The sequence below is a fragment of the Acomys russatus genome, chromosome 5 (assembly GCF_903995435.1).
Source record: "Acomys russatus chromosome 5, mAcoRus1.1, whole genome shotgun sequence".
NCBI classification, from domain to species: domain Eukaryota; kingdom Metazoa; phylum Chordata; class Mammalia; order Rodentia; family Muridae; genus Acomys; species Acomys russatus.
Window position 1 is genome coordinate 53,496,195 of NC_067141.1, and position 23,884 is coordinate 53,520,078.

At 41.8% G+C, this 23,884-nt stretch overlaps 1 protein-coding gene across 1 annotated transcript; it reads right to left on the reverse strand.

Moving 5' to 3' along the window:
* On the reverse strand, positions 1-23,290 carry Ankrd22 (ankyrin repeat domain 22). Its single transcript, XM_051146351.1, has 6 exons — positions 23,005-23,290; positions 13,067-13,258; positions 4,576-4,683; positions 2,138-2,215; positions 600-698; positions 1-122 (listed from the first exon to the last, which is right to left on the reverse strand). Exons 1-6 carry the CDS (start codon positions 23,023-23,025, stop codon positions 45-47), a joined length of 576 nt encoding a protein of 191 aa, XP_051002308.1. The 5' UTR covers positions 23,026-23,290; the 3' UTR covers positions 1-44.
* Between the last annotated feature and the right edge of the window lie 594 nt (positions 23,291-23,884).

Here is a 23,884-nt window from a genome sequence, read left to right on the forward strand (position 1 = left end):
GGTCCTTCACCTGTGTCTGTGTCGTCACATGAGAAGTCACAGGACTATGAGGCTTTCTTTAGCATTAATACAATCTGGGAAAATTTCAGTCTCTGTGCGATATCCAGTGAACTCTCACCATGCTGCAGAAGAAAGAAATCATTTACTTCCAGGAAAGACCAATGTCAGTGAGGACGAGTCAAGAGTTTAGACAGATTGTTAACTCTTGGACTTTGTGGAGGCTTTAAAATGCCTTCTGTTCTAGGAAATGAAAACAAAACAAAAAACAAACAAACAAACAAAAAAGACTGGAAAGCAATTGTGAGACATACCTGGGCAACTGAGTGAGAGAAACTCTGTCTCAAAATTTAAAAAGTAAAAAGAGGTTAGAGATGTGTAGCTCAGTCATAGAGCACTTGCCTGGAGTACTAAATATGTTGTATTTAATCCCAAATATAAAAAAAAATATTTTTAAAACTCAAAAGTAGTGAGATGCTCCTTCTTTAACTAGAGCAATTAATTTTTGCTATGATTCACGTGAGAGGCAGCAAATTAACTTCAAAATAAGGCCCAGATGAGGAAAACTCGCTACTGAGAGGATCATGATCCCAGGCTCTTACCTTATTCCTTATCATGGGGTCTGCACGGGCTTCCAGAAGCAGAGGGATGAGAGTCTGGTTTTTCATCTGGCATGCATAATGCAGAGCAGTGTAGCCATACTGGAACAGAGAAGACCAACCTTGTAGGTCATCAGCCAGGCTGGCCACAGACCTCAGCACTCACTCGCTGGTGGTCATTCATCTTTTATAGTGGACAACTACCCAAAGCCAATCTGCAAGCCATCTTTGGACAAGCTGTACTTCTTGTACCATGAACATTTTCTTCTCTTCCTCACTATGTATATGAAACTAAGTCATTAATATCTCCCCCTTAATCATTTTTCCATTCTACACTAAAATGTGCAATTTATAAAATATATTAAACTCGCTGTCATTTAAACAAAAATCAACTATAGCATTCAACAGTGTAAGTAATTAATAGAAACAAGAATTCAGTGGATGTCCATCACAGAACCGCAGAATAAGTTAGGCATCACAAACAGAAGTGCAATTCTTTTGAAATCAAATTTCAACTTGTCCTTTTCACTAAAATGTTATCCAACAAATATAAGAAAATAAAAACAACAGAATGGTAAAACTTCGACTGACCCTGAGTGCATTGGCAGAGGAAATAAATCTGGAATGTAGAGGTTAAAAGTAAAAGCAAAACCTACCACTTCCTTATGGGAAGGAAAGAGTTATTGATGCTTCAGTTATTTGACTCCTGCCATCACTGGGTCATTTCACTAAACTTTGACCTTATCCACCTCCCATTTATAGAAGAGGCCCCTCTCTTCTAGTGGTTAGGATCAGGACTGTAGCAGCTATTAACATCCAGTGAATGCTCGCTACGTTCTTCTAATCACTCCTCTGAGGACTTAGCAAGAACCTGCTCAGAAGGTCAATAGAATTTCCAGTTTACAATCAGGCACGTTGAGCAGGTCTGTCTTCCCACGGTACTCAGGGGCCTGGAGCTGAAGAGTCACAAGGTCAAGGCCATCCAGAGTAACTTAACAAAAGGTTTCCTCATATTAAAAATTAAAACAAAAGTTAAGAAGCTTATGTATAGCTCAGAAGTAGAGTATTGACCTACATGTATGATGCTTTTAGTTCAGTCTCTTGCACATTTGTTTTAATCTCCATTTTACACATGAGAAAACGGAGTCATCAGTAGTTGTAGCCATTGTAGTGTTTGGCCCGGTTATAGTGTTCCAAGCCCACTTAACTAGAAAGTGACAAGACTCAATGTATGCATAGGCATCCTAGCTAACTCCAGCTGCCAAGCTACGAGGGATAGAATTTTGTGATCATTTTCCTTAATTTATCACTACAGTCAAATACCAATTCTCTTAAATTCTTCCTATAATTCACAAATACTTTATGCTCATGAGTTTAACAGAAGAATATCAATAACTCCAAAATTACCTGACGACAATAAGAAAAAAAAAAAAGAAATCAAAAGTATATGTAAACATCTAGAAAAACTAAGCATGCATCTTTGTTAACAGGTATGCTATCTAGGTATATCATTTGAATATTATTTGAGAAGATAAACATACGCAGTCAGTGGCGTTAACTTCGACACCAGCATCAAGAAGCATCCGTACGAGACTCTCATTCTGCTTTGTCTTTGATACCTGTTACAAAGAGGGAATACAAGAAAAGTGTCTCACAAACATTTTGTACATCTTGCTCGGGGATGCTCCAGTCACCTGGCTTCGTGTTAATCCCGTGTTTCTTCTTCTTAACACACACGCACATGCACGAACACTCACATACACACACGCACACATGCACGCATGCACACAGAGACGTACACACACACACACACACACACACACACACACACACACACACACACACACTCAGAGCACAGTATCAGCCACAATGCTCGGGCCGTGTTTCATGAATACTTAGCTGTAGCATCCAGGAATTTGATCAGAATGTATTCATAGGCCTATCCCCATTTCTACCTCCTCCTTCTGTGAATGAATTCTATTCCTGTCTTTCCCTTCCTGCCTCAAACATTTCATATGTTCCCGCTACCCTGGGGGAGCTTATGGCCCTGGCCTTTCCCACACCTCGCCTCTGACTTCCCTACTCTAGATACAATGGATGTTTGTTAAGCCTTCATTTCCTGCCAAGTTCCCTCTCTATAGAGAATCACCACATAAGATATTTCTTCAACCAGAAGCTTTCTTACTTCTCTACTTAGCAACTATGTTCATGATGTTCTCATCTTCTCTTACTTTCCCTGATCTACGTGGCCATTGAGATCCTTTTCTTCTAGGCTTCTGTGATGCCCATATCCTCTGTGTTCCCAGCTCCATGGTGATTTCCCATGAGTCCACACTATTTGATAATGACTCATGCTCTCACTCTGATGAGGGCGCGGACTGCCCATGTTGTTTCTCCTAATACCTGGCCTGGACATCAGGGGATCATGATATACATTGGGAAAGGACTAGAAATGTGAAGGGATGGGCTGAGGCTCCTCGAAAACGTGCTTTCTCTCTTTCTAGCCTGTTACAATTTGGGCCCCGTGGTAGTAGGAACCTTTCTCGAATCGCTGGTCCCCTGAGGAGACAAAGCCCTCACTGCTTGCATAAGCACAGCCTGGCATTTTTCCTGTTCAACCTCTGAAGCGCCACTTGGGTGTCTCCCCACTGTACTGCCCTCCTTTGTCACCTTCTAAATTCGTTCTGCCCTCACCTTTCTCTGAAGTGACTTGGTCCTTCCTAATCCTTTACCTTGTAATCTGTCTCATGCTATTTATTCCTTATGCAGCACAAATGTACAGTTCCAGGTGCCACTAACGGCATAGGCCTGCAGTCATACATAGCTGGGCTACTAATTACAGTCAGTACTTTACATAGGCCTCAGCTTCTGAGCTGTGTTTGAAAGCATAGCTGTGTGACATAAATTCAGAATAAGTCTGTAGTAATCATCTTGTGATACTTTTCTTCAAAATCTCTAAAATATAGGTGGATGACAGATTCTTCACTTCCAGAAATTACAAATGTTCAAATAATATAAGAGAAATACACAAATAATTACTTTCACAAAGCCCTGGAAGTTGTAAACTATATGATGTGCTCAGGAGTGAATTGAAGATTTCTTAACTGAGGTTTTTAAAATTCTATATCCTCTAGGTACGTAAGCAGAAAACAGCATTTCTAACTGACGAAATTTATACTGGAACTTGTTTTAATAGGAATAACTAATGTCCTGTTGCCTGCTAGCTACATAAGAGAAGCAGCATAGCCAGTTAACTTGGGTAAATGATACATTGTTTTAGTCAACTCTCAAGGGTAGAACTGGTCACAATGGAACTCAGATGGGAAAAAGTTGAACAAGTCAGTGCGGAATGATCACCCTATTTGAAGAAAACAAAAAAAAAAAAAAAATGTACAAATTAACCACGTTTGGTATTCTGTTTATTATGATTCCTGCACTACCTACCTATTTATTGATTCTAGAAAATTATCCTACCAAAGACCCCGGGCAAATGTGATTCTGACTCAGAGACTGGGTTAGAACCTCCCCAAATAGCTTCTGTTTGTCAGCTTCCAGGCTCAGGGGATTTGGGACTTTTCCTCTAACCCACCACTAGGGGCTCTGTTCCTTAAAATTAAGAAACTTCAGGAGAGATGGCTTAAAACCAAACCTCAGCTGCTGATTTTGAGGCTATAAGAGCCTCCAGGCCATGGAGGTGAACCACAGCTCCTGGTGGGATCAGATGGTCACAACCCTGTCTTTGTTCTAGAATGTACAGCGGTCCTAATCCATGCCACTTGATAGGCTGGGTAAAGTAAATGCACTTCTACCCAAAACATTTTCCATCTATTGAGAGGATTGTTGAGATAGGGTCCCACTGTAAATCAAGAAAGACCTTGTTTTATTGCTTTTTCTCTGCATCACAGTGTCTGGAGAAACGTGATGAGCCATTCCATGGTCCTTCTGCCCACCTGGCCTTTGCCCTAACAATAGCACTCACCATGAGGAAATATCCGATAAGCAAGACAGGCATTAGAAGGATAATGAGTAGATAATCAAAGAAGGTGAACCTCTTCTTCACAGCGTAGTGCAAGCAGGTTCTCTCCTTCTGTAATTGAGAAGGATTCTTTAGTTCAAACTCCATATTTTTTCAGATTACCATGCCAAAATACTTTGTTCATGCATTTTTTTCCATTTCTAAGGTGCCCACTATCACACAGCACAGAGTTCATTATTGACGTATGCCACATACCTTGAAGTCTCTTAAGCAAACATGTAGAGAGAGTTTTTAAATGTAGGACTACAGTTCATGTTCAAAACTGTATACTGCATATTTAATTAATTCAGGGTTTTGTTTACCAGAATGTTGAATTTGGTACCCTATAGGAAACCAAATAGGGAACCCTGGGGTTTGTTTCCATACAAACCATCACAGGATGGCTCCCCGGGCTCATTTTAGTTTTGAGATAAACAAAAAAAAAAAAAAAAAAAAAAAAAAAAACAATATAATGAGATATAAACATAGGAGTAAAGTTAATATGAAAAGGCATATAGATATAGGTAGCTCTTTCCATTAGTGATGAAAATTTATCCATTTTGTGGTTTGCTATGGAAAGTTTTAACTACTTGGCAATTCTCCCATGATTTCCTAGCACACAGGCAGTGCTAGAAGACTGCAAACAATTTCTAATTCCTTAAATATGTCAGTATTCATTGGGTGAGAGACGTACGCCTTAAGGAGTGGTGGGGCACGTGCAACTTCGGGTCCTTATGTTTGAAGGGGGCCAGAAACAGGCGCAAATAAGCATGAGGCCTCCAGGCTGCAGGGTTATCCAGAATACCGGCCAAGTTAGACAAAAAGGAGAACAAGAGAGCACTGCGGGGGAGCACTGTTGTCAGGGCACCTGTCTCTTCTGTGACGGTGTTGGAATATAGTCAAGAGTTGAATGATAGACTTTAATATCCTCGTTATCACGCAGCCCAGAGTTCACTATTGACACGATGCTCTATCGCCTGTCTTATTAAATAAACATATGTAGAATTTAAATATTTAGACTGTTAAGTACTTTAATATTATATATTCAAAACTATATGTTGCTTTCATCAGCTTACACATGCATATCTAGAATATATGTGTGTGTGTGTGTGTGTGTGTATCCCACACCATGAATATGCTTACAAATGGGTTTATAACAGCTGTTTGGCTTCATTGGATGAAACTTTTCTGATTTCTTTAGTCACATCGACCCACTGGACTTTTCAAGGTGTTAAACTTTAAATTCTACAAAAAGTATTATGCAAATACTCTTGTTCACAAAGCCTTGTCAACAGTTCTAAATTTGTTCTTTGGATAAATTGCTATGAGGTGACTGACTACCTGACATAAAAGATATGAATGTGTTTCACATGAAGCTGCCGAATTATGCTGCAGTGAGATTATGATCCCAGCTTCCTCTCCAGGCAAAATTTTACTTTTCCTTTTAATCTTAGACAATTATAAGACAAAAAATATGGCATGCTGTGTTTAGTTTTATTTCAACTTGCTTTCCATCGAGGCAATGTTCTAATATATATTTCAGACTTAACAGCAGGGATTTTTGATAATTTAAGGCTTTTGTCCAGTACTTATCAAATGATTCTTCAATATATTTTTAAAATATAGAATACTCTCTCAAATTATTAATGTATAACTAGTATAGTATCTGTGAAAAATAAAATTAGGCATCGAACCACCATTAAAAATATATGAAAAGCCCAAAAAATGCAAACCCAAAATGCTTCTGTTAAACCCACTGTTATTCTACAGTGCATTACTAAGGTTCTTTCTACAATCTTTATTGCATTAGAACATCCTACCAGGATGACTGAGGTTTACCTCTGCTAAGCAAAACCTAGGACTGCTGCTGGCCTGTCACTTATCTCCCTTCCTCAGCCCCATATAACATGCCTCTAAAATCCCCAGGCCTCTAATTTCTCACAGCTGCTCACCAAAGCCCGGCACACCTACTCAGCTGTGTTCCCGGAAGGTCCTCTCACTCTATTGAGCTGCTTATCTGTTAGCTCAAGTACCACTTGTTTTAAACTCAACCACATTGTGAGCATGGCTCACTCACTGGCAGACCATTTGTCTAGCTGTGCAAAGCCCTGGGTTTCATATTGATATGCTGGGGTCTGGGGAAGACTACCCAAACAGACAGGAGGTACAGGCAAAAAAAATCTGGCAGTGATTTTTTTAAAGATTTATTTTTATTCTGTGTGTACGTGTGTTTTGTCTGCATGCATGTCTGATGCCCGAGGTTGCCAGAAGAGGGTGCCAGATCCCCTGGAACTGGAGTTAAATGGATGGCTGAGCCACCATGTGGGTGTGAGGAACTGAATTTTGGACTTCTGTGGGATCTCTCCAGCCCCTGATTAAACTTTCAATAAGACATTGCTGCCCATAGTTTTCTGGTCTTTAACTGACTTGAAAGGGACACGTGGGTCCCTACTAACTGTTTTTCTCATTGAATGTGCTTGGGTAGGAAGCACTTTTGTAATTATTATAAAACTGTTTTGGATATTTACTCAGTAGAGCTTAAATGTTGCCTTTACTATAATGCAGCTATTAGGAGGTCAGAAATGGCACCACCGAAATGTTTAGAAAGACACACTCATGCTGCTCTCCCTTGGTTCTGTAGCCTCCATGACAGTGGCTAGTGCCTCCTTAAGCACATCCCTTATGCATCTGTGTGTCTCTGCTTGCCAACTTCTTTGTCTCCTGCAGGTTTCACAATAACATTGTTAGGTTCACCAAGCACAATGTAGAACCTTCTGGAGACCGAACAATACAACAGAAAACATCAGTATATGAATACTGGAAGTTAATGGATAACATGCAGGAATGTCTCACTAGAACCTATAAGGGATGCTGGATAACAGCTATCAAAATAGGTGAATGAAGGCTAAAAACCTCTCTCTTCAATAGAAAAAGCAAAATAGAGAGTTCACAAGCAGAATGGGAGGGAGTCCAGAGTCCACCCCTACAGAGATTGGCACAAGTCTTGAATATCAACGAGAGGCCATTAAAACAGACCACCGCTGGACTAGAGCCATGATATAAGACAGAGAGGTTCAGAAAATCTATGTCATACTTTCAGTTATAGACATTATAAAGAACAGGGGGAAAAGGGGGAGGAAAGAGACAAAGTTGGATGCATTGCAATACAGGGAGGAGGGGAGCTAGAAGAACCATCTCTGCTAACCACTCAGGAACAACAGCAAGAAGCCATTGGAGAAGGACTCTTGTGTACTTGTCAGCTCCGCAGCCACAGACTCTTCAGAAACCGCACTCCAGAGAAACGCAAGTGTCACAGGACTATGCTCTGATACCTGGCCAGCAGCACCTGAACCTCTCTAAGCCTGCTAGGAAAAAAAAAAGCATCAAAATGCTGCAGCATTCAGCATGGTATAATTAGAACAGAGTAGAACAAGCTCTCACAATGGCACCTGTGAAGGGCCTCCCACTGAGGGCACCAGCCTGGGCAAAGGTCACACTTCAGGGGTGTGACTGGATCCAAGAGCCCAAATAAAAGTATTAAAGTCCAAGGTGAATCAACAAGCAGGCAGTTAGCACTTTCATTCCTTTTTTGCTTCATGTCCAATGTCAATTTAGGCCAGCTAAACAGACCTGTCCCATTCTGCTCTTATTCCCTCTTGATCTCTCCTTCTCCTCCTCCTCCTCCTCCTCCCCTCATCTTCTTTCTGTCCTTTTTAAAATCAATTCTTTTCTTTGCTGTTGTATTTTCCTCCCAATTTGTTCTTCCATAGAACACAGTGTGGCCCTGTGGGGCCTCCCTGCCTCACGTTCTGAGAGCTGATACTATTCTAAGTTATCTGATGGCATCTGCTTTCCTCTTGCTCTATCATTATCCACCACTTCTTCATCCACCCACCCCTTACATTATGATCCCACCCCTTCCATTCACTGTACTTTCCCCTCCCTGCGTTTTCCCTATCACCCAAATACTAACCACTAGTGCTACTCTGCTTTATTTTCCTTCTCATCTATACCCACATGAAGAAGCATCTTGGTGCACACAGTACTGTCAATGTTCTTTTTTTTTTTTTTAATTTTATTTTATTAATTTATTCTTGTTACATCTCAATGTTTATCCCATCCCTTGTATCCTCCCATTCCTCCCCCCCGCCCCATTTTCCCATTATTCCCCTCCCCTATGACTTTTCCTGAGGGGGATTACCTCCCCCCATTTATTCTCATAGGGTATCAAGTCTCTTCTTGGTAACCTGATGTCCTTCCTCTGAGTGCCACCAGGTCTCCCCCTCCAGGGGACATGGTCAAATGTGAGGCACCATAGTACGTGAGAAAGTCATATCACACTCTCCACTCAACTGTGGAGAATATTCTGACCATTGGCTAGATCTGGGAAGGGGTTTAAAGTTTACCTCCTGTGTTGTCCTTGGCTGGTGCCTTACATATACACTATGGAATACTACTCAGCTATTAAAAACAAGGAATTCCCGAAATTTGTGGATAAATGGATTGAGCTAGAAATGATCATAATGAGTGAGTTAACCCAGAAGCAGAAAGAATCACATGGTATATACTCACTTATATCTGCATACTAGCCCAAGGGGCATGACCCACGAAAGCCTTCACTTACCAGGAAACTGGGACAGAGGGGAAGGCATCCTATTGGGACTCTAAATGAGAGACGCATGGGAGACTAGCAAAATAAAAGGATACAGAGGGTCCTAGAAATCTGTCAATGTTCTTTTACTTGCTAAAACTATTAGCACCCAAGAGGTAATCTGTTGTTAGATTATGGGTGTATTTTATTAATGAGCCTACTGTAGCGGCTCTTGTTTGTAGACAAGATCTTTCTTTTTCTTTTTTTTTTATTAATTTATTCTTGTTACATCTCAATGTTTATCCCATCCCTTTTATCCTCCCATTCTTCCCTCACCCCCCCCCCCCATTTTCCCATTATTCCCCTCCCCTATGACTGTTCCTGAGGGGGATCACCTCCCCCTGTATATGCTCATAGGGTATCAAGTCTCTTCTTGGCTACCTGCTGTCCTTCCTCTGAGTGCCACCAGGTCTCCCCCTCCAGGGGACATGGTCAAATGTGAGGCACCAGAGTACGTGAGAAAGTCATATCACACTCTCCACTCAACTGTGGAGAATGTTCTGACCATTGGCTAGATCTGGGAAGGGGTTTAAAGTTTACCACCTGTATTGTCCTTGGCTGGTGCCTTAGTTTGAGCGGGACCCCTGGGCCCAAATCTGCCTATCATAATGTTCTACTTGTAGGTTTCTAGGACCCTCTGGATCCTTTTATTTTGCTATTCTCCCATGCATCTCTCATTTAGAGTCCCAATAGGATGTCCTCCCTCTGTCCCAGTTTCCTGGTAAGTGAAGGCTTTCGTGGGACATGCCCCTTGGGCTAGCATGCAGATATAAGTGAGTATATACCATCTGATTCTTTCTGCTTCTGGATTAACTCACTCATTATGATCATTTCTAGCTCAACCCATTTATCCACAAATTTCGGGAATTCCTTGTTTTTAATAGCTGAGTAGTATTGAGAAATGGGGCTTGGAACTAAACAAAGAATTCTCAACAGAGGAATATCAAATGGCTGAGAAACACTTAAAGAAATGCTCAGCCTCCTTAGTCATCAGGAAAATGCAAACCAAAACAACTCTGAGATTCCATCTTACACCCATCAGAATGGCTAAGATCAAAAACTCAAGCAACATCACATGCTGGAGAGGATGTGGGGAGAGAGGAACACTCCTTCATTGCTGGTGGGAATGCAAACTAGTACAGCCACTTTGGAAATCTATCTGGTGCTATCTCAGAAAAATGGGAATAGGGCTTCCTCAAGACCCAGCTATTCCACTTCTTGGAATATACCCAGAAGATGCTCCAGCACACAACAAGAAAATTTGCTCAACCATGTTCATAGCAGCCTTATTCATAATAGCCAGAACATGGAAACAGCCTAAGTGTCCCTCAGTAGAAGAGTGGATAAAGAAACTATAGACAAGATCTTACTCACAGACTAGTACTTAGGACAGACTCTGCTGCCTGAAACATAGGGCCTACTACTGAGCTAGATGCATAGTCTAGCATAGAAAGATGGCAGCTCAACCCCATGACACTGGACTTCCCTCTTGAACACTGCAAACACTTCCAGCAAAAAAGGATAAGGATGTTTTTAAAAATCCACCCAGCAACCCAACTCAGAGTACGAAAGTCTCAATTCAAAAAATACAAGAAACATGGAGAACCAAGGAAACACATCTTTCAAAAGCTTCTAACTCCACAGTAACAGACTTTAATGAGGTTGAAGTACATGGAATCCCACATAAAGAGAGAAATGACTCCACAAAGTTGTATTCCAATTTCCACACATGATCCCCGGCACAAAGAAGGAGAAGGAGAAGGAGAAGGAGAAGAAGAAGAAGAACAACAACAACAACAACTAATTTTAACTCCTGAAATAAAAAGGCGTCTGCATGGCAGAGGACATAGTTGATAAGTAAAGATGCAGCCTACAAATTGAGATTAAGTATTTTTTTCTTACTCTCCAACTGACAGAAAATTGATATCTAGAATTCACAAAGAACTAAAACACGTAAATGACAGGAAACCAAACTACTCAATCGATAAAGGGGCAAATGAAAAGACAGATTGTTCTTTAAAATGAGTTACAAATATTCAACAACAATAACAAAATGATCAATGTTACTAGCCATAAGACAAATGCACATTAAAATTCTATTAATGTTCTATCTACCCCTATCAGAAACAGCAGTCACTAAAACCACACATAAGTACCAACAAATATAGGCAAGAATGTGAGCAAAAGGGAACCTGAACACAGTGCTTGTGGGAATGCATCTAGTTCAGCCAATGTGGGAAGTCAGTATAGAAGTCGCTCAAAACACTACAACCAGATCTACGACATGATCCAGCTACACCACTACTGGGTATTTCCCTAAGAACTCCAAGTTAGGTAGCACTCAGAAAGAATAGGATGGCTACCAAGATGAGACTTGATAGGCTGTGACCATATGGTGCGGGAGGAGGTACCCTTCTGTCAAAGACCTAGGGGATGGGAATAGGGTGAAAGAGGGAGGGAGGGAGGAACAGGAGGAGACAAGCAAGGGGATAAAAATTTAGATGTAATCTGAATAAATTAATTTTAAAAATTTTTTAAAAAAGAACTCCAAGTTATATCACAGATATGATGCTTGTACAACCATGTTTACGGCAGCACACATCACCATAGCTAAGTTATAAAACCAAATGATGCACCCATAACTCGAGGAATAGATGGACCAAATCTGGTGCACGTGCACGATGGAAACTTTTAGCCATGAAGGAAAGTGAAGTCACATCATTCCCAGGAAAATGGATGCAACTGGGGATAGTCGGGTGACATGAACAAAGTCAGTCGCAAAAAACTATCGCATTTTCTTTCGTTTGTGGGTCATTTTTATAAAAAAAAAAATGCAACTATGTACAAATATTTGAGGTAGAAGTAGAAGCAGAACTGCCTTGGGGAACAAACAAGACTAATAGGAGAGGAGAGACAGGAGAAGGTATACAAGGGGACGATGAGGAGATAAGAGGGAATGTGTTCAAAGAACACAACGGACTTGAGTGAAAAATGCTCTCATATAATCCAGTGTCAAGTGCATGAGCATGTGTCAGGGAAAAAACAAATCACAAAAACCTAAAGCCTCTATTAAAACAACAGGTAAAAAGCTAAGTAATGGCTAGTACAGTGGTTCCTTCCCTCCCGCTCCCCTCATTATTTTTGTAATGATGAAGAGAGAGAAAAGATGGCTTGGAGGAAGCAGAACAGAAAATGGAGAAGCAGTGTACCGCCAACAGAGTGGACCATCCTCTTGTTCAGAGACACAATGATGTCATCACAAAACACCCCTCCTGGTTGAAATGCTTTATTTTTGCTCTTAGTCTAGCAAAATGCTCTTGGGTTGTGTAAGGGAAAGCAGGCAAAAAAAAAAAAAAAAAAAAAAAAAAATCATTGATGTGAGAAGCCATGAGAAGAAAAAGCCCCAACTCCAGCAATTTAGGGAGGATCTTCACAGTTACACTCTCCTCTTCTGTTTGGGGTGTATTCCCCACACCTCCTTACATTCTCTGTCTCTCCTCTCCCATTAGTCCTGTCACAGCCCCCTTGGTTCTGTTTGTTTGCTTGCTTTGGTTTGTTTGTTTGTTTATTTAACTTATTTTATTTGTTCTTCTTTTGACAAACATCAGGTAATATAAGAGAAAACCACATTGCTCATTATAATTTCACATTCTTTTTTTTACATTTTTCAAATTGTAGATGTATTTATGTGGATGAAATTTTTGCCTAAAGACATATTCCAGAACTTTCCAAGTTAAGCCTATGGAAATCCCACAATGGAAGCAATGCCACTTGCATTAGACCATCATCCTACTGCAAACTCACCAAGTTTTTGAGGTTGACATCAGCATTTCTCTTTAAAAGAAAGGAGATGATTCGCAGGTGCCCTCGCCGGCAGGCGCAGATGAGGGGAGTGTCTCCATTGAAGCTGTCTTGAATGTTCACGTTATGGTTGTCTTCTTTGGCCCATCGCCACACTTGCCCCAAGTCGTTCTGGTAGGCTGCCTGACAGATGGGCTGAGTGAAGAAGAGCAGAACAGTCCTTGAAATACAAGCATGACACACACAGACATGTGTGTGTGTGTGTGTGTGTGTGTGTGTGTGTGTGTGTGTGTGTATCAGTATGTGCATGCAACATAGCATGCTTGTAGAGGTTACAAGACACCTTGCTGGAGTGGATTCTAGGGACAGAGCTCATGTCATTACGCTGTCAACATGCATTGCCAACCGGAGATAATAATTTTGCTTGTGAAGTCTTTGTTTCTGTTTAAATTCTACTAGACATGGTAAGAGGCTGATAGGTTCTTATTACCTTATTAAAAGGAGGAAAGTCTGATGCATGGCTGGATACACAAGAAAAAGAAGGTGATAGCTTAGTAACCTTGATGACAGGAGGCATCATTTTCTTTTTGCTGAGTTAGTGCTCACCTACCTAAGTTGTAGCGCAGCTGAGTGACTAAGTCAATGGTTATCTAGAGAATTTGCAGTTCTCTGCTAATGCCTTAGGTAGTTTTTAAAACAACCATCTTTATATTTTTAGCTGATTATGACTTGGAAGAGAAACTATATGGATTGTATTATGTGACTGCTCTCTGTTAAAGAGAAATAGCAGCCACAAGAAGGTAAACATTGCCTCCTAGATAAAGATGAGTTAGTGTAAATGAGCAAAGATGAAATTGTGATGTAATGGTGATGCCTGATTTATTAGGCTGCCATCATAAGACTAACTAAGGGGCTGAAAATATGTCTGTTTTTACAGCTCATCAAACAACAATAAAATATGTAAGCTATTGGCAAAAAGAAAAAAGAGGAAAAAAAAAAAAGAAAAGAAAAGAAATACAGACATGAACCACCAAGAAGAAAACATTATTCTTAGTCTACCACACACACATGAAGATCTGCTTACGTTTTCCAAAATTGCTTGCCACACGAAATAGACAGAAGGCTATGAGTAAGTAAATGGGTGAAGTACTATGAATCTCATTCACTAAGGAAATTTTACAGTGTGACTGCAAATCAAGAAGAGATGACCAGAAAAAGAGAATCTGGCTAGAGTAGAATAATGCATCAGGGAAGGAAAGAGTTCGGGACAGCAGAAAACCCATGTGACTCTCTCTGCAGCCTATTAAGACACATGCCACCAGAGCTGATGTTCTGAGTTCTGACCTAGGCACCTCCATGGAAGACATAGAGGACCAACTTCTGCAAGTTGTCCACTGGCCTCAGCACCTACACTGAAGCTCAGACGCTCACGGCGCGGGCACAGGCAAGCCAATTTAAAAGTCAAGATTACAAGTGTTTCTCCAGGGGACTTCTACGCCCTGGTCTCATGTAGGGCTGTATCATTGATTCATCCTTTTTACTTTTGTTTGCTGGTGTCAAATTCCTTGAACTTGGTTGGCCCTCCTGGTCTTCCAAGCTCTGTGCTTCTGGAGACCTGGGTCCATTGTGAAGGGCCTGGGAGCAGGTAACCTTACAGGTATATTGGGTGGACTCTGGGCAGCTCCTGTGTAGTGTGCATGGCTCTCTTCCCCATTCTCTCTGCCTTGCTGAAACCTATAAATTTGCATCCCTAAAGCTAGCCCCCGAGATCTAGTCCCTTATTTGGCCACTTCCTCCTCCTGAGGCTGACTACCAAGGTCTAGCTTTTAAAGTATTGAAGTCCAGCATTCAAAAGCCTGCTTTGGCTCACCTAATTAACATGTCCAATTAAAATTAAAGACCTCATCCTAACATGGGGTTTCCCCCTTTACTTTTATAAGCTGTCACTTGCTTATGTGCCACTTCTGTCTCCTCTCTGTCCAGAGGAAGTCCTTTATAAACACCCCTCCTCCCTCTCCCTCGTTCCTTCTTCTCCCTTATCCTCTGTCTCCTGTCTTTGTCTCTTCCTCCCTGTCCTCTGTCCCTCTGGGGCAAATTAGTCTCCTTTGTGTTAAGAACCTGGTCTTGGGGTACTGACCTGATTGATACTCCTTTTATATATTCTCTTGTTAAAATTTTAAATTATTTTTATAGCAGTTTACTCCCTGACTTCTCTATAAATTATTACAGATTCCATAATGCTGGACCATATTCACAACAGGACATCAGACAACTGGTAATTAGTGGCAGTTGTTCCCAATTCCCCATAGTCCTCACAGCTCCCCCATTATATCACACCTAGTCTACTTTTAACATCTATATTGCCTGCCTGCTTCCTGCTTTCAAAATAAAAATCCCTCTTCTTGGAGACGACGTTACAACTTTTATTGAGTAAAACTAACAATAGGAAGACCAGGAGACAGATAATTATCTTGAGAGTCACTAGGGACTTTCTCAGGATGCACATAGAATATTACTTAATTGTAGCCTGATCTTACCTTTAGTCTCTCTTAGGCTTCCAGGAGCCTGAACACAGAGTTTCTCTTTTTGAAAAGTAAAGTGCTAGGGGCCAGGGGAAGCTCAGTGCTAGAGCTGTTGCTGAATGTATGCAAGGCCCTGGGTTCATTTCCTAGCATAAATATAGAATACACACGTACATGAATATATACACATAAACAAATACATAGACAGGTAAGTAAATAAACAAGTAGTATGTACCTCATTGTGATGGTTTGAATGAGAAAGGCCCCCAAAAGTTCATATATTTGTGTGGTTAGTTCCCAGTTGGTGAACTGTTTGGAAGAATTGGGAGGTGTGGCCTTTTTGGAATTAAGTGTTGTGGGGATGTGACAGCCAGCTCCGGGAGCCCTCGCTCTTCTCCCCGGTTCCCTCTGCTGGGCCAAAACTGTCCCTGGACAAGGAGGGTTGGAAAACACTTAAAGACAAACTTGTTTGTGTCTGAGACGTGGGAGGGGCAACCCCACTTCCAGAGCCAGCTCCTTAATGAGCTTACATAGCACAAGGTAATGTACCAGGATAATGGCCTTCACACTCACTGATTAGAACCTACATGTAAGCAGTCTCAGGCGTGAACTGAGCTAGCAACTGAAACGGTGCCCTGCTGTTTTGCACTGTTTCCAGTAGGGGGCAGCTCAGTGTCAGAAAAGCACACAGGAAGCAAAAGAGAATTCCGCCAGAGATGGTAGTGGTCTGTCAGACCTGCTAGTATTCTATAGCATGGAAGGGTGGCTACAGTTTTAAACAGTTTGCTACACATTTTATAAATAAATAAAAAAGAGGGGTTCAGAGGTTCCCAACACGAAGAAAGGATACATATTTAAAGAGGTGGAATAGACACCCTGATTTGGACACTATACATAGTACACAAATGAGTCAAATTATTCCACTGTACTTCTTAACTGAGCAGTTTATTATGTTGGATTAAAAAAATTAAAATAAAAAAGTGCTGGTAAAGTAGAAAGTAGATAATAAAAGGAAGGTATCCATTTCGTCAGAAAGAAAAGCATTTCTGGGTTTTTGAAGTTCTTGGAACCCAGAGGTTCAGTCACACCCGGAAAATCATTTGGGCAGAAAGAAAAGCTGCTCTGGGTTTTTGAAGTTCCTGTAACCTAGAAGCTTAGTCACACCTAGAAAACTAACGCTAAAGCTCTAAAATTCCCGGCATGCCCAGCGCCAACTCTCCGTCGCCCTCAGGACTCATACCCCAGTTCATCTCTTCATCACCCTCTCCCTGGGACTGTATTCTGTCTCTCAGTCTCACCCGGCCAGCCTCCAGCTCATCCTCCTCACACACCAGCTGTTCATGGCAACCCTGCTGAAAACCCTCCTCACCTGACCAACTGGGTAAGGTCATTGCCCTTAAGGAGACACAGGTGCTCCTCGATCCTCACACATCTCCTCGGTCTAACTACTTCTTCCTCCGATTCCTTAGCTACACTTTTGGTCCAAGTTAATAAATCCTCTTTGCTATGGTTTAAATGTATCCTCCGCTGTTCATACATTAGAAATAGGATGCCTGGTATGTTAATGGTGAGTGGCAGACACAAATGACGGATGTTTTGGATCACCGGGGCATGACTCTTGTGGATCAGTACTGCCACTTTATGAATGTGCTGATCCTTTGGGAAGTGGGTTCCTATACTAAAAAGGTAAGTCTGCTTCTGGCCTGTTCTCTCCCGCCCTCTCTTTGCCTTTCCGCCGTAGAACAACTGAACCCTCACCAGATCCTGACCTTCAGTCTTAGAGTTTCTTCTTTGCAAACAGTGAGCCAATACATTATGATTTACTGATCTGTAATTCTCACATCACCTAAAAACAACCTCTCGGTGTTATGAGCAGTCATCTTCCCAACTCGCCTGCTAGCTATCCGAGGGCAATTATTGCTGTCAACACTTTCTCGTTGCATCCAGGCATTTAGCACAGTGCGTGGCTCTTTGTAGCCATTCAACACGTCCTTGGTGAGTAAATAAATCAATGAATGAATTCTAAAGTGTGCCACCACTTACTGAGTGCCTCGGCTATTCCTAAAGCCTAAACTGCCCTGTAAGGTAAGTAATGTTTTTTTTATGCTCACTCTACGCAGGTGAGAGTAGGAGGCATTTGTCTCCTTATCCAAAGTCACACAGCTCATGAGCCAAACTAGGGAGCACAACTGTCACACGTTCTGCCTCTAGTTACTTCCATCCTGAGCGCTTCTCTGGCTGCCAAGGCTAACCTGTAGTTTACATGCACATGATTCTGAACAGTCTTCTCCTACCACCCACCTGCCAGTGCTTGGCTATATAACCAAATGCTTTCTCAAAACTGGCCTAGAATTAGCAATATCTGCAGTTTAAAAAAAGTAAATGCTAGGTATGGAGACAGCTGCCAGTAATCCCAGCACTCGGATACAGGAGGAACAGAGTGGGAAGTCAGACAAGATCACATGCTAAATAAACGTCATAAATCTGAGGTCAGCTTAGCTACACAAGGAGACCCTGTCAAGTCACCCACCCATCCACCCAAAAAACAAAATAGTAGTAGAAACCAGAAAAAAGACAACCTAAACAGCAAAATGAGAAAGTTTCAAGCAAAAAAGAAAGTGTTAGAAAGATTTCGATGTGATAAGCACCATGAAATTACGAGTTTTCATAGGACAGGACAAGAGACAGCATACCAGGATTTCAGTATACTGTCTTTGAGCAGCTAGAACCAGGGAGAGAAAGTTAGAGTATACTTTTACAAGCAGTAAAAGCTAGCAAGTGTGTAGCGCACAGGGTCGAGCCAGAAGTCTGCACATGTTGGGGGGAAATGGTGCTTTCGTGTGATTAGAAGTACAAGCTTTGGATGTGACCTTCCTGTGTCCGAACCTTCACTCTGCCACCTTGCAGAGGCGTTATTTGGACTATTTACCCAAACCCTTGAAGCACTTGTGCTGAGTTTCCCCCTCCAGCCACTAACCATTCCTGCTGCATGATGTGTAGAAAGAACTAGGCCTGACCTTGTAGACGAAGCAGTTCGCTTGGAGCTGAGTCATCCGAAACCCTCAATTAGTGCTAGCTACTTTTCTAATTATTGAAGCATAGGATCCAATTAGGATGAGCAGGAAGGGTTATGAAAGAGGAGGTGCTTGCTGAAAGAGAGTGCAGAAATAACAGGACAGGGCGAAAATGATTTAGTCTCCTGACCCAGAAGGAAAATTCTGGCTCCAAGACCAAAGCAATAGAGAAAAGACAGACAAACTCGGTAGGGAGAACCACGGATTTGCTGAAGTGTTTTTGCTAGAAGACAACTTTAGTCACCACACTTTATTCTAGTAGTTATGTGTCATGAGTATATAGGTTGGTAGACATAGCTAGGCAGAGGATTATCATTAATGTTTACGTAGACGAATGGATTAATGACACAGGAGATAGGGTGGAAACAAAGGGAGAAGACATTCCTGAAACATGGGTGGAGGAAATGGTGCCTTCCTAGTGACTCGTGTCTGTTCTGGCTGAATGAAAACATGAAATGGCTTTAATCATCAGGTGTGGAACCACAGTGGTAAACGACAGCTGGCTGAGCCGGTAGGAGCTTTTCTTCAGCAAATCTATGGTTGGAGAAGGGTGGAGTGAAGGGGCCCAGAGTAAAAGTTGGGAAACCTGTCTATCAGCTGGGAATGTGATGGTTCACCATGGCTCACACATAAATCAGCAAGAGGAGGGAGGGACCAGCAGAGGGGACAAGAGCAAACTTACACAAAGCTGGCAGGAAGAGTGGCCAGAGCAAGGTGCACATGCTAGGAAATCGTAGAAGCCAAGTTTAAACTTCCTCATTTTTGCTGGCCTGAGACAAAAGCCTAACAGCTTAAAAACGGGGGCCTTGTGGGCTTCTGTTTCCCACCAGCCCCACCCCCCACCTCCCACCCCATGCTGTGACTCAACGAGTTCAAGGCCCAGGATAAGGACTTGTTACACAACTGCTATGAGCCCAGCCACCATCTTCTTTCTTGAAACTGACCAATCCTTAGATAGGGGAGGAAAACTCTTCAAGAACTTAAAAACAAACAAACAGGAATTGAGAAGGGTCTGGATTACAGAAAACAATGGCATGTCTCTGGGACTCCATGCAAGCTTAGGTCCCCTTTCTCACTCAATGAGGACAGCTTGTCCCTTCAGTGTAATGCCATGCAACGTTCCCCCTGGGTGTCATGTGTTTCCAAAGAACTAAAAGTATTCCTTGTGACAGGCAGCTGCTGAGCCTCCTGACTTTGGTACGTGTGCCTAACTGAAAATACCTAAACATGTAATCTGTCCTCTGTGTGCCACTTTAGATGCTCATAGCATTGTATTTGTGAAAATTTATACATTCTTTTCAATTTGACAGCCATAAAGTTTTGTTTTGTTTTTGTTTTGTTCTCCTATTAAAATGGCTTCTGAGATGGGACTGGAGAGATGAGCTCAGATGACTTACAAGCATGAGGACTTGAGTTGCATCTTCAAAACCCACATCGTAAAAGCTAGATATAAAAATAAGCAAGTCAATAAAAATAAAAATGTAGAAGCTGTTCTCAAATAGTCCATACCTGTTTTCAGGCCTCTTTTCAGGCCCTCGCGCCCCTCTTGGGATGTGTGAGGCCGTATGGTAGTTTCAGCAGCATGGGTCAGCCACAAGAAGGACCCTTGACCACGGCATCTAAAGGGTCATTTCCCAGCCCACTTCCTGTCATTATCATCTTGCTTCACATTTTGATTTACACTTATAGGAAGCAGGTGTTTCCCCTGCTTCCAGGAGACTGGGGTATTGGGTCATGAACTCCTGTCTTTGATGGGGCCTTCTGTCCCCTCTACCTTCAAGTTTCCTCCTCATTGTCCTATTATCCTTTTGGACTGGGCTGCTTATTCCTCAGAATCATTCCCTGGAAATCTCTTTAGTGTTCCTATGACACAAGAAGTTCCCAGAAGCACAAGAGACTCCAGGTCCTTTTTCTGATACAGATGGTTGGGTATCCTTAAGGAGACTGCTGCTTTCTCTACATTAGACTTCTGTAGGAGTGAGCACCTCACATATGACAGAAACTTCTTCCTGACATCACACAGGTCCTCCTGACCTGACTGGAACGTGAGGGTTAGGAAAAGAGCTTGAGGTTTAGAAATCAATCCAACATGTGAGAAGCAGGTCAGTGTTTTAACTCAGCAGTTAGGAACCACGGTGGATCCACTAGTTCAGAATGTTTGGGAATCCACTGAAAGCATTGCAGCTGTCTCAAAGCTCTCTAGGAGATGTTGGCACAGAGCAGAAGTATCACAACAAAAGTAAGCAATGCCAGACTATGATGTTCTTAAACTCACACTACCTGTGGGCCATCCAGCCAACTCACATCCCCGGACCTGCTATCAAATGGAGATTTCTCCCCTGACACCAAAGGAAGATTCTACAAGTTCAGAAATCATTTGCCAAAAGCGTCTTATTTCCTCACTGATGAAGATTTTCTCAGGGAGTCACACACTTCAGATTTCTAGCCCTGAAACACACTACTGAGGAAATCGAACACAGAAGGACCTAGAACCTGCCTCTCCTTACAGTACAGCAACAGGATGTGCCTCAACCACATTCCACACACTCTTTGTGATTAATACCAATATTGAGCTTTGAAGAATTACCTATGAGATCCTTCAGTGGTGTGTGTATGGATATACTTAAGATTTCATAGAAATTTTCATGTTAACATATTTTATGTCCCAGCCCTGTGTCCTTTGCAGAGAACTAAATATGTCTTTCTTTTTTATAAAATTGTAACAAAAAAGTAAGAAGGAAACTCCAACTTATTTTGTCCTTGAGAAAGCTGAAAAGTTAAACATTTATGTCACTCGGGAGCTATTCTTGCCTCTACTTGGAAGCAGTTAAACATGCCTGACCTGGCCTGTACTTGCCTCGACTCAGCTGCTTGACAAATCAACACCAAACAGACAGGCAATTGCGCTGCTCTTGTCTCGGGTAGATACCGCAGCTACCCACAGTACTGCATAAGGGAGCATCGACATAGTCACGGAATTCGAGAGCCCAGATGCATGATCTTACCCTGCATTTAAACAAGATTGGAGTTCTCTCCATGCACATAAAAGTCTGAGAAGCGCCCACCTTGAACACGAGTTGTGACTCTCAGGATGGTGGTGAACAGTTCACACCTGGACTTCTCATCAAAGCTAGCTTTCTGGACCCTACGTGAATCCCAGGCACTTCACTACAAACAAGTTTCTCTCCCCGACATTGAGAAAATGTACCAGAGTGAACTGTTAGTGCATTAGATACGTTGCTGTTTTCATTTCTATGTGAGTTCTTCATGAGATCGAAATCACTGAGCAAAATATTCCCAGAATGGCGAAGCAAGCCAACGATGCCATTTAGTGACGAAACGCACACTCACAAGCTCCTGCTCACACACACGTTTGAAGTAGGTGCCAAACAACCACCTTTCCTGCTAGAAGATCAAAATCAACAAGGTTCCCCTAAGCTTAAAGAATGGAATGCAGATTAGCAAGTTCCTTGTGTCAAAGAAGGCATAAGATAATGATGATAATAATAATAATAATAATAATAATAATAATAATAATAATTTACTGATACTCTTGTTCAAACAGTATCCTTTGAAACATTAAAAATGTACTTGAGTGTAGTAAGTTACTTTCAATGTAGGAAAATGTCCTGTCTATCAGCTGGGAAAAGGAAATAGTGAAATATCAGAGCTGTGCTGCCCGTCACCTCTCCCGTATTAATAATTGCCAGAGGAGAACTTCCTTCCACATGACCAGCTTAAAGGTGTTACTCTATTCATGGGTTTCATAGGAAAGCCTGCCCACTTTTGGCTTTTTAGAAAATCTGGTTAGAAGAAGAGATTTGATACCCTATGAGCATATACAGGGGGAAGAGGTTCCCCTCAGTCACAGTCATAGGGGAAGGGAGTACGGGGAAAATGGGAGGGAGGGAGGAATGGGAGGATACAAGGGATGGGATAAGAATTTAGATGTAATATGAATAAATTAATAAAATACATTTTTAAAAAAGAAAGAAAATCTGGTCAGATACAGTTTCTTCTTGCCCTTCAGCATTTAACCAAGACATATAGTTGCAATTCCATTTTTCAAGGTTCCTTTCATTTCTGCAATTACGTTGTCAGAAAATATATATCCCAAGTCGCTCAACTCAGACCTATCTAAAGGTTTAGTATTTCAATCTAACGTGCTAAAATATTAAAAACATACTAAATATCCTAGCACACAGGACCTTTCCTGACTTAATATTCAGAAGGAACATTAAATAGAATTGAAAATAAGCCATAAGAACAGGGACAGACAATTATATGTGAAAAACATGAACAATTTTTGCCTCTTTGGATTCCTGTGTTCAGAAATATGACATACCTCAGAATATAGGATTCCCATCCCGGTCCTTCCTAGATTTGCTCCCACTCCTCACTGCAATGGTGGATCTTCTGGAGGCGTTTCTAATGTTAAATTTCTGCCTGGAAAGAAAGGTCCCTGGAAGTCCAAGCTGGTGTCGAGCCCTCTCTTTCCACACTGGGGACTGCTTTCCCAGCAGTCTGCGACAGCAACACACCTGTGGAGAGACTGGCTGATGAAGCAAAGGCATTGGCTTACCAGGCAACGATCCCAGAGCCGTATTATCGTTACAGCCAGGGGAACCGGTTTCTGAGTCACACATGCTCTGCCAGTGGAGGAGCCCAGTAAAGACGGAAGCACAGGTGGGGTGCTTCTGGGAGGAGAAACATCATAGGCCATCAGGAAGAGTTCAAAACAGGACACTGAGTTTAGGCAATTTCTTAATGGGAATCTAGTGTCCAGTGGCAATGATGTTCCACCAACTCCTTAGTGAGAGTCATGGGGTCCATTTGGTCCTCAAATTCCTCAAAAGCCACTCCTATCAAGTAAAACCTTTCCCCAGCCACTTAAAGAGTCCTACAAGCTAATAAATTAATTTTTTAATTTAATTGACATGTGGTTATTACACACATTTACGCAGTCCTATGTGATGATAATTCAAAACAAGTACTATATCTAATGGTCGAATTAGAGTAATTAGCATTTCCATGTTTCCAGCTAATTTCTATGCATTGAGAACCTTCAAAGTCCTCGAAGGAAAAAAAGATTCGTAATACGTCACCCTGAACTGCTGTGGAACACTAAGCCTGACTCTCTGTGACTTTGTTGTGTCACCTGTTCCTCAGCTTCCTCCATTGCCACCAACACCCTCCAGGCCTGTAGGGTCACCACTCTACTCTCT